The sequence below is a fragment of the Gavialis gangeticus genome, unplaced genomic scaffold, assembly GCF_001723915.1.
Source record: "Gavialis gangeticus isolate Ggan-Ray unplaced genomic scaffold, GavGan_comp1, whole genome shotgun sequence".
NCBI lineage: Eukaryota > Metazoa > Chordata > Crocodylia > Gavialidae > Gavialis > Gavialis gangeticus.
In genome coordinates this window covers 44065007-44078297 of record NW_017728995.1, presented here as the reverse complement: position 1 = coordinate 44078297, position 13291 = coordinate 44065007, and the positions used below count along the sequence as shown (strand labels likewise).

The following is a 13291-nucleotide window of genomic DNA, read 5'->3' as shown; positions in this document are numbered from 1 at the left end:
TTTAAAAAAAAAAAAAAAAAAAAAAAAAAAGAAGACACAGCACAGTCAACCTGTGGAATTCATTGCCACTGGAGGTCAGAGGCAGATAGCCCAGTAAGGTTCAAAAATAGTAGACAACTTAATCGATTATGGATCTATAAATAGCTACTAAACAGAAGAGACAAGAATATGGAATATATCCTCTAACATCCCTAAACCAATGACGGATAGATTACTCCAGATCAGTGTTTCCCAAAATGTTGATACCTGGGACACTTATTTCTGCATTAAAACTGCACTTCACTCATCTGGAAAGGTATATGCATTTGCCCCCTCCCCCAGCCCATTTGTGCCCCTCACCCCCCACCATCCTGCATCCCTGCTGGTGCCCCTCACCCCCAGCTTTACAGGATGGGGCTCCCAGCTGCCAGGGCTATGGGTCCAATGACCTGGGTCCACAGAGGCTGCTGCGGAGCCCAGCTCCCCACACTGCTACCTACCTGCTGCAGACTGGGGGGAGGAGGGGAAGAAGTTTGTTCCCTGCCACTGTGCACACAGGGAACAGGGGGGAACCAAATCTGTGCAAGAGGCAGGAGTGGGTGTAGGCTGCCCACTGTGGACTCCCATCCTGCTGACCTCCCCTAGAGCCTCCACAGCCCAGCAGGTGCGACCCAGTGCTGCAGGGCAGAACAAAGCCATGAGGAAAGCTGCCTGCCACTGCAAGCTCCACCCAGCCCTGGTGACATCCCCTGTACGCACAGCAGCAGTGAGAGGCACAATCCCGTGCCATTGCCGCTGCATGGGCAGGGGGTGCCTTGCCAGGCCAGCATAGGGCTTACAGTGCAGCAGCAAAGAGCTGCCCCACACAGCCCCACTGTGTCCTGCAGTACCAGTGTTCTCCGTCTAAAGCATTTATTATTGCCACTATAAGAGACAGGATACTGGGCTAGATGGACCACCGGTGTAACCCAGTGAGGCACTTTTGTTGTTGCTGTTGTTCTTGTTGTTGTAGTATGGTGCTGTTTGCTTTTTACCTTGTTAACTTGAACCTGACCTGAACATTCAGGATGGGATTTTTAGAAGCACAGAACAGTAACTAGACCCTGCTCTCACTGAATTTGAATGATTCTGATCTCACAAGGTCCCTTCCAGCCCTAAACTTCTGCGAATCTCTACAACTGAACAAGTTTTCTTTAAAATATGCATTTCTACAGAATAAGTTCAGTAATACAACAAGGACCAGGTCATATCAATGTGGACTATTTCAATAAGCACTTTCCAGTAAAAATAAAAAGTTTTAAGTTTTCTATAGATGGGAAGTGTCATTTTGTAGCAAGTAATGCTGGCAAAGCTAGTCTTCCCCTTCTACTGCTCCAAGCACGACACACAGTTTTTCAAATCTCTTTGCATATTTATTCTTCCAGTACCAAGTTCCTATACTTATCGCAACTCTATCCTCATGCATCTCTTTCATCTATGCACCCTCTCCACAATCCTTTATAAATTGTTCCTCTCCCCACCCTCTGTATCACACCTCCACCCCCACCTTCTGTTATGACCAGCTGGCCCTTTCTCCTTTTCCTTTAAGATCCACTATTTGAAGTCTTCCTAAATTATTCTTACCAATATTCCCATACCTTCCTACATATTGGGCTGCTAAACTGTATAGGGTAAAACCCTGGGTTTTCCTCCCATCTCACTCACGACTTGGTATTGAACGACTGTATACAATATTTGACAGAGTTATTCTTCTCTAACAATAACAAGTTGCAATGTTTCAAGACCGTAGTCTCTTAAACAGGTTTTAATAAGTGGAAGTCATAAAATGCAAAATAAAAGCTGAAATTCCAGTTGGCACAGCCAACTTCTAGTAGAGGTTAAATTATGACATCCCATGACTGGAGATAGGATGAAAGGAGAGTATTAGTCATACTGCAAGATGTGCAGTAAGACTTTCAAAGGAATTATTTTGTTATTCATCTCCAGAAAGTTTACTTGGTATCACTTCCTGTAAAAGAGAGCCATCATGGAAGCCTGTTTCACAGGTCTACAAATTATGATATTATAAAAGATGCAAGCTGTGAGTTGTTACAAAATAAGTTAATTGTAAGTTTAAGCAAAAATGCCGCCTGGCTCAGACTCAAGGGCACCTTATAGAATTAAAAAAAGAAAAGCTGTGGGTTTCTTCTTAAGGTAGGAAGATTCTAGTTTAACTGACATCTCCTTATTTGCATGTCAAATCAGTGATTTTGAAGAAGGAACTGCATCAGAATCAAAATTGTGACCTAAATGAAACAGCTCCAAAAATTAGAAAAGGCTCATTACAAACCTATCTTGTTCTCTTTGTTACTAATCAATCTCCTAGTTTCATTTTTAGTAATATAAAAGATACGCATGAAATGTTTTATCTTGTGTTGTGCTTGCTCACTTTAATGCAGGCTACCAAGCAACTGGTGAAAGTATCTTTTAGACCAATAATAGGTAGCTGTGCATTAGCGATGCACCATATTAGTTGCAAACTCCTATATTTTCAGTCCAGAAAAACAACTGCTTGGACAGTTTCACCCCCAGAAGAACCTAAACCTATAATAATTCACCACAAGTGTCCTCTGTAACTTAAAACTTTTTAAATACATCTAACCCTGCTCTGAGTATAATAAAAAAAAAAATACACCCATCATCAAAATCTGACTTCCACTTGTGTGTGTAGAAATATTAAGCTTGTATTTTGTTAGTGTACAAAAGGCCCGGTAGTCTGTTCCTGCTGGAGGTCACTGGCTAATGAAGGAACAGGAGAGGCAGCATACGCGATAAGTGTACTACAGCCAAACAACTGGAATGTGTGTTCAAAGACATACACTGGAAGACTTCCACAGTTTATTCTGAGGAAGCATAAATACCCATACTAATTATGGTATAAGGTTTGTTCAAAATGTAGGAAGCCCCACTAAGCCAGTACTCTTTCATGAAGGTAGAAGAGCATGTTTCAAACCTTCCAATCACAGCAGAAGAGATAATCTTGTTTACTGCAGTTCAGCAGTTTCTTGTTAAGTACCTAAAGGACAAGAGCCATCTCTCTAGTATTCTGCTGGTTTAGGACCCTCAACGATAGCCTAAGCAAGGGAAGAAGCTTGGAGAACAAAATTTGGGATGTGAAGTTACATTTTTCTACTCTGCTTGTTCTCCAACTTTTCTGTTCTTGTCACTGTACAGTCAAAGAAAATGGTAGTAGTGCATCCTTCTTGATGACTTCACGCACTCTGACCGTCTGTCTAGCTTCTTATATGGAACCTACTACCAAAGCATCTCATACTATTGAATTTGCCTGCTCCAAATCCCTAGGAAAATTACTATGATTCTATTCTATGTGTGTACGTTGTAGGTTAGAAAAGTAAGTTACTTAAAGCCACAAGAAATCTGTGCTTCACAGGCAAGAATTTCACCCTCACTTCCTAAGACCAAATACTTGCCTATGCTATAAAGTCAATGACATCACCATTCAGTAAGGTTGTCTGGGAACTGAGAAAGAGGGTGTCCTATTTATAAATTAAAACATTTACATACTGCCAAGTCTCTTTTCTTTCATTTTTTCCTTTTAAGTTTTTGTACTTTGCCTTGAAAATTTCATCAGAAAAAAATACCAAACCCAAAACGTAACATTATGTACAGAATATGCAAAGGTCTGATTGTGTCCTCTTTCTGTGGAGCCAAATAATAAAACCCCACGCTTTAAGTGAATGTAACAGTAACAAGGCTGTGTACTAGTGTTGTGCAAAGCTTTGATCGCCGATTCAATTCAGAGGAGATTCAGCAGCCAAAACACCAAATCCGAATTGAATCAGGAGACCCATAAATCTCTATGAATTGAATCAGAAGCCTCCAAATTAATTTGGAGAGATTCACTGATTCACTCAGACACAGCTTTGTATGTTTTTTTTTCTACATACCTTGAGGTACCAGGCGTGGCTTGTGAATGCTGAGATAGTGGGGTGGATGAAGCATCCCACAGGAGGGCAGGGGGTCCCCCATGCGCTTGGCAGTGGACTTGGAAACAGACCAGAAGTACGTCCGGTCCACTTCTGGGTCCACTGCGGAGCACGTGGGGGGGCCCCGCAGCTCAGCAACTGGTGCCTCCTGGGTCTGGGGTGGCCCCAGGGTCTCCCTGCAGCTGATCACTGACCTGGAGAGGTGCTGGAGGGTTCCCCAGGCACTTGGCGGTGGACCCGGAATTGGACCGGAAGTACTCCCGGTCCACTTCCAGGTCCGCCCCCAAGCATGCGGGGAACCCCCCTGCGCTCCTGTGGGATGCTCCCATCCGCCCCACCACCTCAGCAATCACAAGCCGTGCCTGGTACCTCAAGGTACATAGGGGGCAAACAAACAAACAAACAAACAAACAAACAAACAAACAAACAAACAAACAAACAAACAAACAAACAAACAAACAAACAAACAAACAGTCTATGGCCAAATTGCCTATTCTCCTTCACAGTCACATTTGGCCAAATAAAAAATCGGGACAGTGATCCAAAATCAGGCTGAATCTGAATTGAATACCAAACTGAATACTGGCCGCTTCGCACACCCCTACTGTGTACCCCTTCTGTTTACATAAGTTTGCCAGTAGTTTTGCACATTGCTTTAAAATCACCCACCCCCATGGAAGACTGACAAAAAAGATTTCAGGATCAAGTCCACAGCCTCCTTCTACAAACTCCAATGAAGTTTATGTTCAATACCCCCTCAGATTTCACAGTCATTCTAGTAATAGCAGTTCTTAAAAAAAAAAATCTTGTTCCCCATAGAAGCAGATGCATGTCTGCACCATGCAACAAACTAAACAGGCTTTTGATCTCCTTTAGGCTAGAGACAGAAATTACATAAGCCAGTTCAAATATGTAACATAAGTTCACTGTATATAAATTGCTTTCAAAATGGCTGAAACTGGTTTACTAAATTCCATTCAGGTTTATATCAGACTTCACGGATTCAAGTTAAATCAGTTGATTGAATTTGTCCCAGCTCCCTGCCAGATTCAAGTTAATTCAGTCACCCAGCACCCCAGGATGCTTTGCACCTCCACTGCAACCCACCCCTCCCCACCCTGCAGGGTGGGTCGGCTAGCCTTGACCCAAGCCATTTGCTCCAGCAGAGCAGGGAGGTGCGCTCTAGCACTCCCCAACCTCTGGCCTGTAGCAATGCAGGCATGTGGCTGCATTTCCTGAATCAGAAGAGTGTCTCTTCACATGCTTATTAGTTCACTCTATGCAGCTCAGAATAACCTGCAAAGGTTGAATTGATTCAGCTTGTGCTTTCAGACCGTCTGTAGTTAGCCTTAAAGATTAAGGCAATCACTTAACTATACACAAATTTGTTTGCCTGGATATGCTCTCAATAGTACTAGGTAGCATTTTGAAAAGTTATTCTCAGGCTATACTCTAGAACAAAACCTAGAAGGCTGCACTTTGACAACGAACAAGAAACAAAACAAAAAACACATTCTAACCTAAACAAAAAACAAGTAAAATGTTTCTTGTTAACTTACTAGCTAGTTTAGCCTGTAATCCTGATGGTCCAGGTTTTGCTGTTTCTGACTTCGAAGAGCCTGGTAGAGACAGTTTTGTTTTAGGCAGGCTAACTTTGGGGCTGAAGCGAGCAGCCCAATCAAACTTTGAGGAGCCACCCGCTTTACTCTGTTCTTTATCTCTGCTGCTCCTTCTGGGACTGGGACTGGATGCAGAACGGGAACGCCTGGCCTTGCTCTGGTCTTTTCCTTGTTTCACTCTAGCACCCTGAGGTACAGTAGAAGTAGAGCCAACAGCAGAAGAAGAGGAGGATGTAGAAGCTGAAGAGGAAGAATCAGTGATGGTGCTACACCCAGCTTTGGCTGAGGTCACTGATTTTGAAGCCAGCTTGGTGGGTTTTGCTGACCTCTCTTCAACGCCAGTTGATTCAACTGCTGAACCACTCTTTATACAAGATGAATTTTCTGTCCTTTTCCTTTTCTGACTTCGGGAGCTACCAGTAGCTCCACCCTTTCTGGTGTGAGCCTTGCTTGTTGATGGCAATTGTGCAGACTTCAACTGCTGTTCTTGGTCTAAGTGTCTTTTCTTAGATTTAGAATGTGGCTTGTTTGTTTCTGAGGAAGTTTCAGCGTGCTGAAGTGCTTTGGGTTTTTTAGCAGAGCTAGGTGAATTGGTCCTGCTGTAATCTGGACTAGCACTGCGTTTCACTCCTCGAGAATTGTCTTTCTTAGGCACCTGCCCCGTTTTTTGTCTTTCTGAAGTATTAACTCTGTCTGGGTCTTCTTGTTGTGGTATTATAACAGTAGATGAACTACAGCCTCTGCAGGAGGCAAGGAGAACAGCATTAATACAATAAAAAAAATTAAAAGCTTCACATTTATTATAACAATTTTTTAAGGAATAACAGAGAAATTACTGGCATTCACAAACTATACAAATAAAACTAATTCTTGTTGTTTAATATGCTTACAAACAAGAAAAATAACCCACAAAAACATGACAATCAAAACAGTTAGCTGCAGATATCAACATAAACTTTGCTAGCATGAAAGAATTAAAATAAAGATGCAAAATAAAAGGATAGGACACTGTCAGGTATGACATTTTGAAGGATGTTATGAGTTTTTTTTTTTATCCCAGATAATCACAAAATTTGCCATTTTGTTTCATAACCTGGTGAATTGGCAACAACCTAATCTTAAATCATTAAACTGGCATAAGTATTTTAGAATACAGGTGCAGAAAAAGCAAAGAATATTCAGTAAAGCATAACTAGTCACAACTGGATTTCAGTTACAAGAAATCTTTTATAAAAATGTTATTAATGAAATAAAGGTAATTAGTCAAGCCAAAATAGGATTGAAAGTATGTTCTGGTTTGGTTTAAGAGGCAGGACAGAAACAGCAAGTAAGATGTCACCAAGGTTACAAACCTGAAAACAAGCCAATCATTTCTGGTTTGGTTATATGTATATATAACGCAGCTCAAAATTGCTGGGGAGATTTCTCTTGCCTAATAGAAGGGAAGGTTCCACCATGTAATCCAAGACCAGTTATGCAAAATTTGTTTCCACCCCATCACTAATGAAATGCTTCCAATGTGTGATGTTTAAAAGCATGACACATGAACATGTCAGATACCAAAATATATTAGCTGAACACTAGTAAAACTAGTAGTCAGACATTTTATAGCAACCTGGTATTAAAAGTACTATAAAGACTTTAAGTGGAAATTACACTTGTTAAGATATGAATATGAAGCACAGTTACCTTTTAGGAAAGTGTCCCTTGGACTGCTCAGAAGTAGTATTAGACTGCACTTTGGGTGCCTTTGAAATAGACTTTCTATTCTCAGGAGGGCTATGTGCCTTATGTTTTGCCTGCCCTAAATGTGACCTGTCAGCAGAAAGTCAAAACAGAAAGCTATCAGGAGTCTGAGATGCAGATACAAGCCTGTAGGTGGAGGGCTTTTTGTTTGTTTGTATACTTTATCAGATATTACTTCAAAAACTTTCACATCAAACTTAACTGTTAAGACAACACTTCACAAAGATAAGCTTATTGTAATGGTTTACAAAACAATTACATTGGGTAGCGATTGTAACCAAGCCATTATTTAGACATCTTTAATAAATCAGACAATGAATGAGTCAATAGTTAACTGTGCAGATAACTACAAATTTATTCTGGAGTGCAATCATGTTGAATCTTCAATCATTGAGTTAATAATTAAAAAACCCAATACCAACATGTAAGGCACAGAATTATGGCACTTGTCCACATTCTGTCCCTTCTTCCCTTTTTAAGGGACACATACCTAACAGCCTTAAATATTTCCATATATCAGGAGTTAATCCAGCCTATGATGCTTATAAGTTCACCTCTTTGCCATTCAGTTTTACTGAACAGGACATTCATACTTAGAAGGGGAAAATAAGTGTTTCTTGAGTCTGTAGAAAGTCAAGGATGGCAATATTTGTTTGTGCAATTCTATCAATTCAATGGAGCAGGATCTGCTTAGTAACATTAGAGTTAGTGAGACAAAGATATAAATAAAAGGTAGCCAAATGAGACAGGGGACCCGTTACCAAAGAAAGGAAAGAATTTCATCTAGATGAGCTATAAACAGTTCTTCTAAGAAACTTTCAGCTGCACAAGAGAGCTCTGACTTGAGGCAAAAAAACATTTACTACTAGTAATTTAAGTTTAGCTTAAAAAAAAAAAACTTCACATTTCTTAAATATAAATCTTTGTCCAAACAATATATAGACACCTAATGAATCTTAACACCTGCAAAACCCAGGAAAAAGATATTAACAGCCCCTCAACATTTAAATAGTATAATATAAGAACAACTTCTAAGAGGACAGACACACTAGTAAATGAAGTAAGTACTCTAGATGAAAAATATGTATTAACTTTCACTTTCCTTAAATGTTATTACTTGGACTTGGATACAATTCACAATGGGGTCTGTCTCTAAGACACACCATGCTTTAGGAAAGGCAAGCAATTTTGCAGCTATTACTTGCTTCTTTTCAGTAACGCAGGAGTTATTCAAGGAACATGACCAATTAGTCATCCAAGAACTGGTATCTTCACATGCTATTAACCAAGCAGGCCTAAGCGCTGAGAAGGTGCAGCATACAAAAGGTATGGTGAGGTGATGAAAGGTTAGCAAAATACCAAATAGAACTCTTCAAATACATGTTTTTCACATAAAATTGAATAGAAATTTAAAAAAAATGTTTTTGGTAAATCTGACAAACAAAATGCTTCATTTTAGGTTACCCTAGCTTTTTAAAATGTTAAAGTGTTTGGAATTAAGAAATAAAAACAAAAACAGAACACAAAAAACCCCCCACACACTACATGTGCATGGGCAAGTGTACACATACACACACCCACCCTACCTACACCCTCCCTCCAAAAATGTTTAAACTCCTAATTGCTTCTACTTTTCACAGCAACGCTATTTCCAGTTTTCATAAGTAGCTTTATTTTTAACCCTTTCCTATATTTGTCAAAAATAAAATTTACTTTTCACCAAAAAAGGCTTCACTAACCTTTAAGAGAGTGCATGCATATGGCTTTCAGGGGAACCATCTTTGTGAATTAAACACTGTTGAAAGTAACTAACCACACACTAGCAGATTTGTTGTCCTCAGTTTTATAACAGTGGGAGGAAGGTACACAACCGCATTTCTTTTTCATGTTCCTTCATGCGCTTCACCGACTACGCTGCAGTAGCACTGATCAGTAGAGTATTACATTTACAGAATTATAGATCCTTATATAGATGTACTCTAGATGTTTACATAGCTCCTTGCTAGAAAAGGATTCCTCCCTCAGAAATAAGTGTTTACCCTTGTGAAGGTATTTTCCTTCAGTCATCTAAAAATCAAAAGAGGAATGCAACAATGCTAACCTCACAAAAGTCATCCTCCAATAAGTTAATAAAAAGCTTCACACCTTAGCTACTTGGCATTATCCTTTCATTCTACAGGAGTTCCCTTTTTGCTCTTACTATAGACTTGGGCTAAGTATAGACCATCAAAAAGCCTGAGGCTGAATTGATTCAGTCTTTGCAGTTTAATCTAGCACCCTGCTCGAACCAATAAGCAAATGAACAGACGTACTTGTGATTCAGGAAATGCAGCCACATGCCTGCAGTAGCTCAAGCCATAACCCAGAGGGCACTACAGCATGGCTCTCCAACGCATAGCCAGCATGGGTTGTGTGTTTGCTTCCTATTCCTACTGACCTGGAGGTCTCTGGAGTTCGCAGTCCAGAATCACAGCAGCAAGATTCTGCAGAGTTGCTTATCACTTCCTCTTCCTGCTTTCAGGTGCCTCTGGGATTTGTAGTCCATGGTCACAGCCAGGACTAAGTAAGCAGGGCAGGGCAACTGTATACTTGAGGGAGGGGAAGTTTAACCTCATCCCTGGCCCCCAGCCCCAGACCCCAGCAGGAGTTTGCCCACAGGTGGGCCAGTGAGCCAGCCAGTAAGACCAATGAGCCAGGCCTCACTACTCCAGCTAGGGAGCAGAGGCATAGGGCCAGCCCTGCTCTCTGGAACAGACAGGACAACACAGCCCAGCCCAGGACTACAAAATGATGGGATGCTGGGGAGCTCCAATTTAACTTGAACCAAGAAGGGGTCTGGGAGAGAAGTTTCATAAACCAGTTTGACCCAATTCAGTTAAGTCTGATGGTAGTTCAACCAGGTTTATCTTAAACCAGTTTCAGCCATTTTGAAACTGGTTTATGTGCACTGAACTTCTGTTACAGGTTTAAACCAGTTTACGTGCAACTTCTGTCCCTAGCCGTAATTTCTATCAAACCTTTCCTCTCACAGAAGGGAACTATGGGAGCCTCCAAACCAGGAGCAAAGTGTAGGGGGTGCATGCAGGTGTACGTGCACACCCTGCATGTGGTGGTGCACCCCCTGCAAAAAGGTGCTGCCAACACTGTCAGCAGTGCCTGCGGGTGGTCGCCACTCACCACCGGCACTGTGGGGGGCATCTGCAGGTGGTCCCTCATCACCCCTGGCTGCCGCCAATGCTTCTGGCGCCACCTGTGGGTGGTTGCCCACCTGCGGATGGCACTCACCACCCCCAAACAGTGCTGGAGGCATCTGCAGGAGCTCTCCACTCACTACCACCATGCTTCTGCCCCCACTGGTACACTCATGCCTCTGCCAGCACAGCTGTGCACCCCTAGCCACCAGGGGCACGCACCAGTCACGCTCCAAACTAATCTTAAGAAGAGTGCTTTCTGTATGACGAAGTGATGTTTAGCCAAGAGTGCCAAAGGGGAAATGTAATAAAATTTTCGGAAGCTATAAATTCCACAAGAATCAAAACAAAAATATATAGAACATAAGCTAGTATGATCTAGAACTGTATCTGTTAAGGCCCAGATCATCAAATAACGATTAGAGTAACCATTTAGTCTCATGTTTAAAGCAGGGCTTAAAGGTTTGACAATTACTGCTCAACTTGCAGAAGTTTTTTGGTATTAATACTGGATTAATCATGATTTAAATGTTCTTTCTGGTATTCTAATGAGAGTATTTTGTTTTATGACAAGAAGGTAACAAGATGATCTTTAAAATTCATTTAGTTCAGAGATCCAAACAAAGAGTTTGGTCCTGTATAAGCACAATTTCAGCAAGGTTAGAACACAAAGAATAAAGAGTGAAAGAATAAGATGCAAAAGAGATTGTTTTAAAACAATACATGTAATTTTTAACTTACATCAACTAGAAAAAAAGCTCATCATGATTTAATGATAAATTCCACAAAAATGCATACGTTTAGTTAAACACGTATTGTTAACTGGACAGTATTTATTTTGCATTTTCTATTCCTTACTTGCAGTTACTAATCCCATTTACACACCCCTAGAACTGAAGCAAAAAAAAAAGTTACCCCGGACAATCCATAGCACGGAGAACAATTTTGCAAGCATTTCCGCTATATGTATTTAATTGTATACCACAGCATGAAAAAAGCCTTTTGCTGACATTAATGCTAATTATTTTTCTGTTTTTCTTCTCACACATTTTTATATTTACAGTATTGTTTACGCTGGCTACCAAAATAAGAGAAACTATAGTGGGTCAGCGGCCAGGAAGATGCATTTATCAATTTAAAAAAAAAAAAGCATCTACACTAAGAGCATTAGCCATATTAGCTATACTAACAAAGCGTTTCTAAGGTAAGCCTGGACAAAGCAAAACTTGTTCATTGATCAAAATCAAGAGTAAGTTGTATGAATGTTCTATTGAAGTTTCAGCAATGATATCTTTATAAGTTACAAGGATCTCTGTGTTATGAAATGTAATTTGTACCTTGGGTAACGGGGCCTTGTTTTGTAAACAAGTGCTTACTTGTCTAGATTTCCCACATTTTAAAAACATCTGAATAGTTATAAGAACTGATCTAGTTATTTAGAATAAACCTTAAGGCAGGCCTGTCTAACTGGTGGCCTGGGAGCTGCATGGAGCCCCCAAGGGGTTAAATTTGTGATCTCCAAGCTCCCACTCAGCTGCTACTTCCCCTATTGCTCTGACTGCAGCAGCAGCTGCCAAGGTCTCTAGGCTCCCCCTCCATCCTTCTCCAGCTTGTACTTCCTGTACTGGCAGTCTGGGGGGGACTGATACAGTACAGCATGGAGCAGACTGCAGCTTGACGCCTGTGTGGCATAGTACAGCTGGTGAGGTGAAGGTAAGGTCAGGATGCCAGCAAAGCGTATGACTGGAGGGGCCTGTGGTCTACATTATAGCAGTCTGTAGAGCATACAACCCTGACTGGTGCTGTCCTGGGGTGGAGGAGGCTTATGGCCCCCAGGCACTTCAGAGTTGGACAGTCTTGCCTTAAAGTACCAAAATAGAGCACCACATGGAAGAAATAAAAAGTTTGCATACTGACTGAAATACAGCTGTCCCACTTTTCAACAATTTAACAATTTGTTTCCAAAATTCTATATAGAGAAGTAACCTTGACAAAAATGCTCTCACCAATTTTTGAGTTATGAGACAGAAAAACAGGCCATAAGAAAAGCGACTCTGGGTAAGAACAGTTATGAAACATATCATGGCTCACAGTCTGTGGTTTCCCCAGAGAAGGAACCTTTTCAGTAGAGGTGCACAGATGCATCGGTCTGATATCAGATCAGCACCGATATAAAGAAAACTGACCGCATCAGAAACCAACCTGATGTGGCCAATAAATGCCTGTGCATGCGCGCAGCCTCAGTACAGCATGTAGGCAGTGAGGAGCACAGCCCGGCAGCTTGGAGAGCTGTGTACAGCTGCTAAGTCTGTTGTGGTGGAAGGGGAGTGGGGAGGGAGAGATCAAGGTCCCCATGTGAGGGAGGGGCTGGGGCATGAGAGAGCCACGGTTTGTCCAGGGGGGCAGCTCCTGACACTGTGCACCCCTGGAAGGCACAGGGGGGATGGAGGGGGGAGGGCAAGTATGTGACCCTGGATCTGCATGGGCTGTCCCTGCAGGCTGGGGCTGCACTGGGATCTTCCTGGCATGCTGGGAGGTGTCGGGTCTGCACTCAGGGCAGGCAGTGGCAGCCCAGGGGGGCTATGAGGCCCCTCCCCATAGGCCCACTCCCACCACCACCTGCCCCAAGCCCAGCCCAGCCCCACCTGTCACAGTCCACAGCTGAAGCCTCCCTGCCCCACCCTGCACAGATCCAGGGTGCACAACCCCCCACCCCTCCAGGGTGTATGCAGCAGTGGGAGCCACCCCCCCTGCCCCAGACTCGCATGCC

At 42.1% G+C, this 13291-nt stretch overlaps 1 protein-coding gene across 4 annotated transcripts in view; it reads right to left on the bottom strand.

Annotated features, from left to right (window-relative positions):
• TRIP12 (thyroid hormone receptor interactor 12) overlaps positions 1–13291 on the bottom strand; it is a 182373-nt gene that overhangs the window by 63805 nt on the left and 105277 nt on the right. For 3 of the 4 annotated variants that reach the window (XM_019503595.1, XM_019503597.1, XM_019503596.1), the window contains 2 exons: positions 7274–7399; positions 5525–6324 (listed from right to left, as the gene is read on the bottom strand). In XM_019503595.1, coding sequence (XP_019359140.1) covers positions 5525–6324; positions 7274–7399 — 926 coding nt within the window. The remainder of the gene's footprint in view (positions 1–5524; positions 6325–7273; positions 7400–13291) is intronic. The other variant, XM_019503599.1, reaches the window with a different exon arrangement.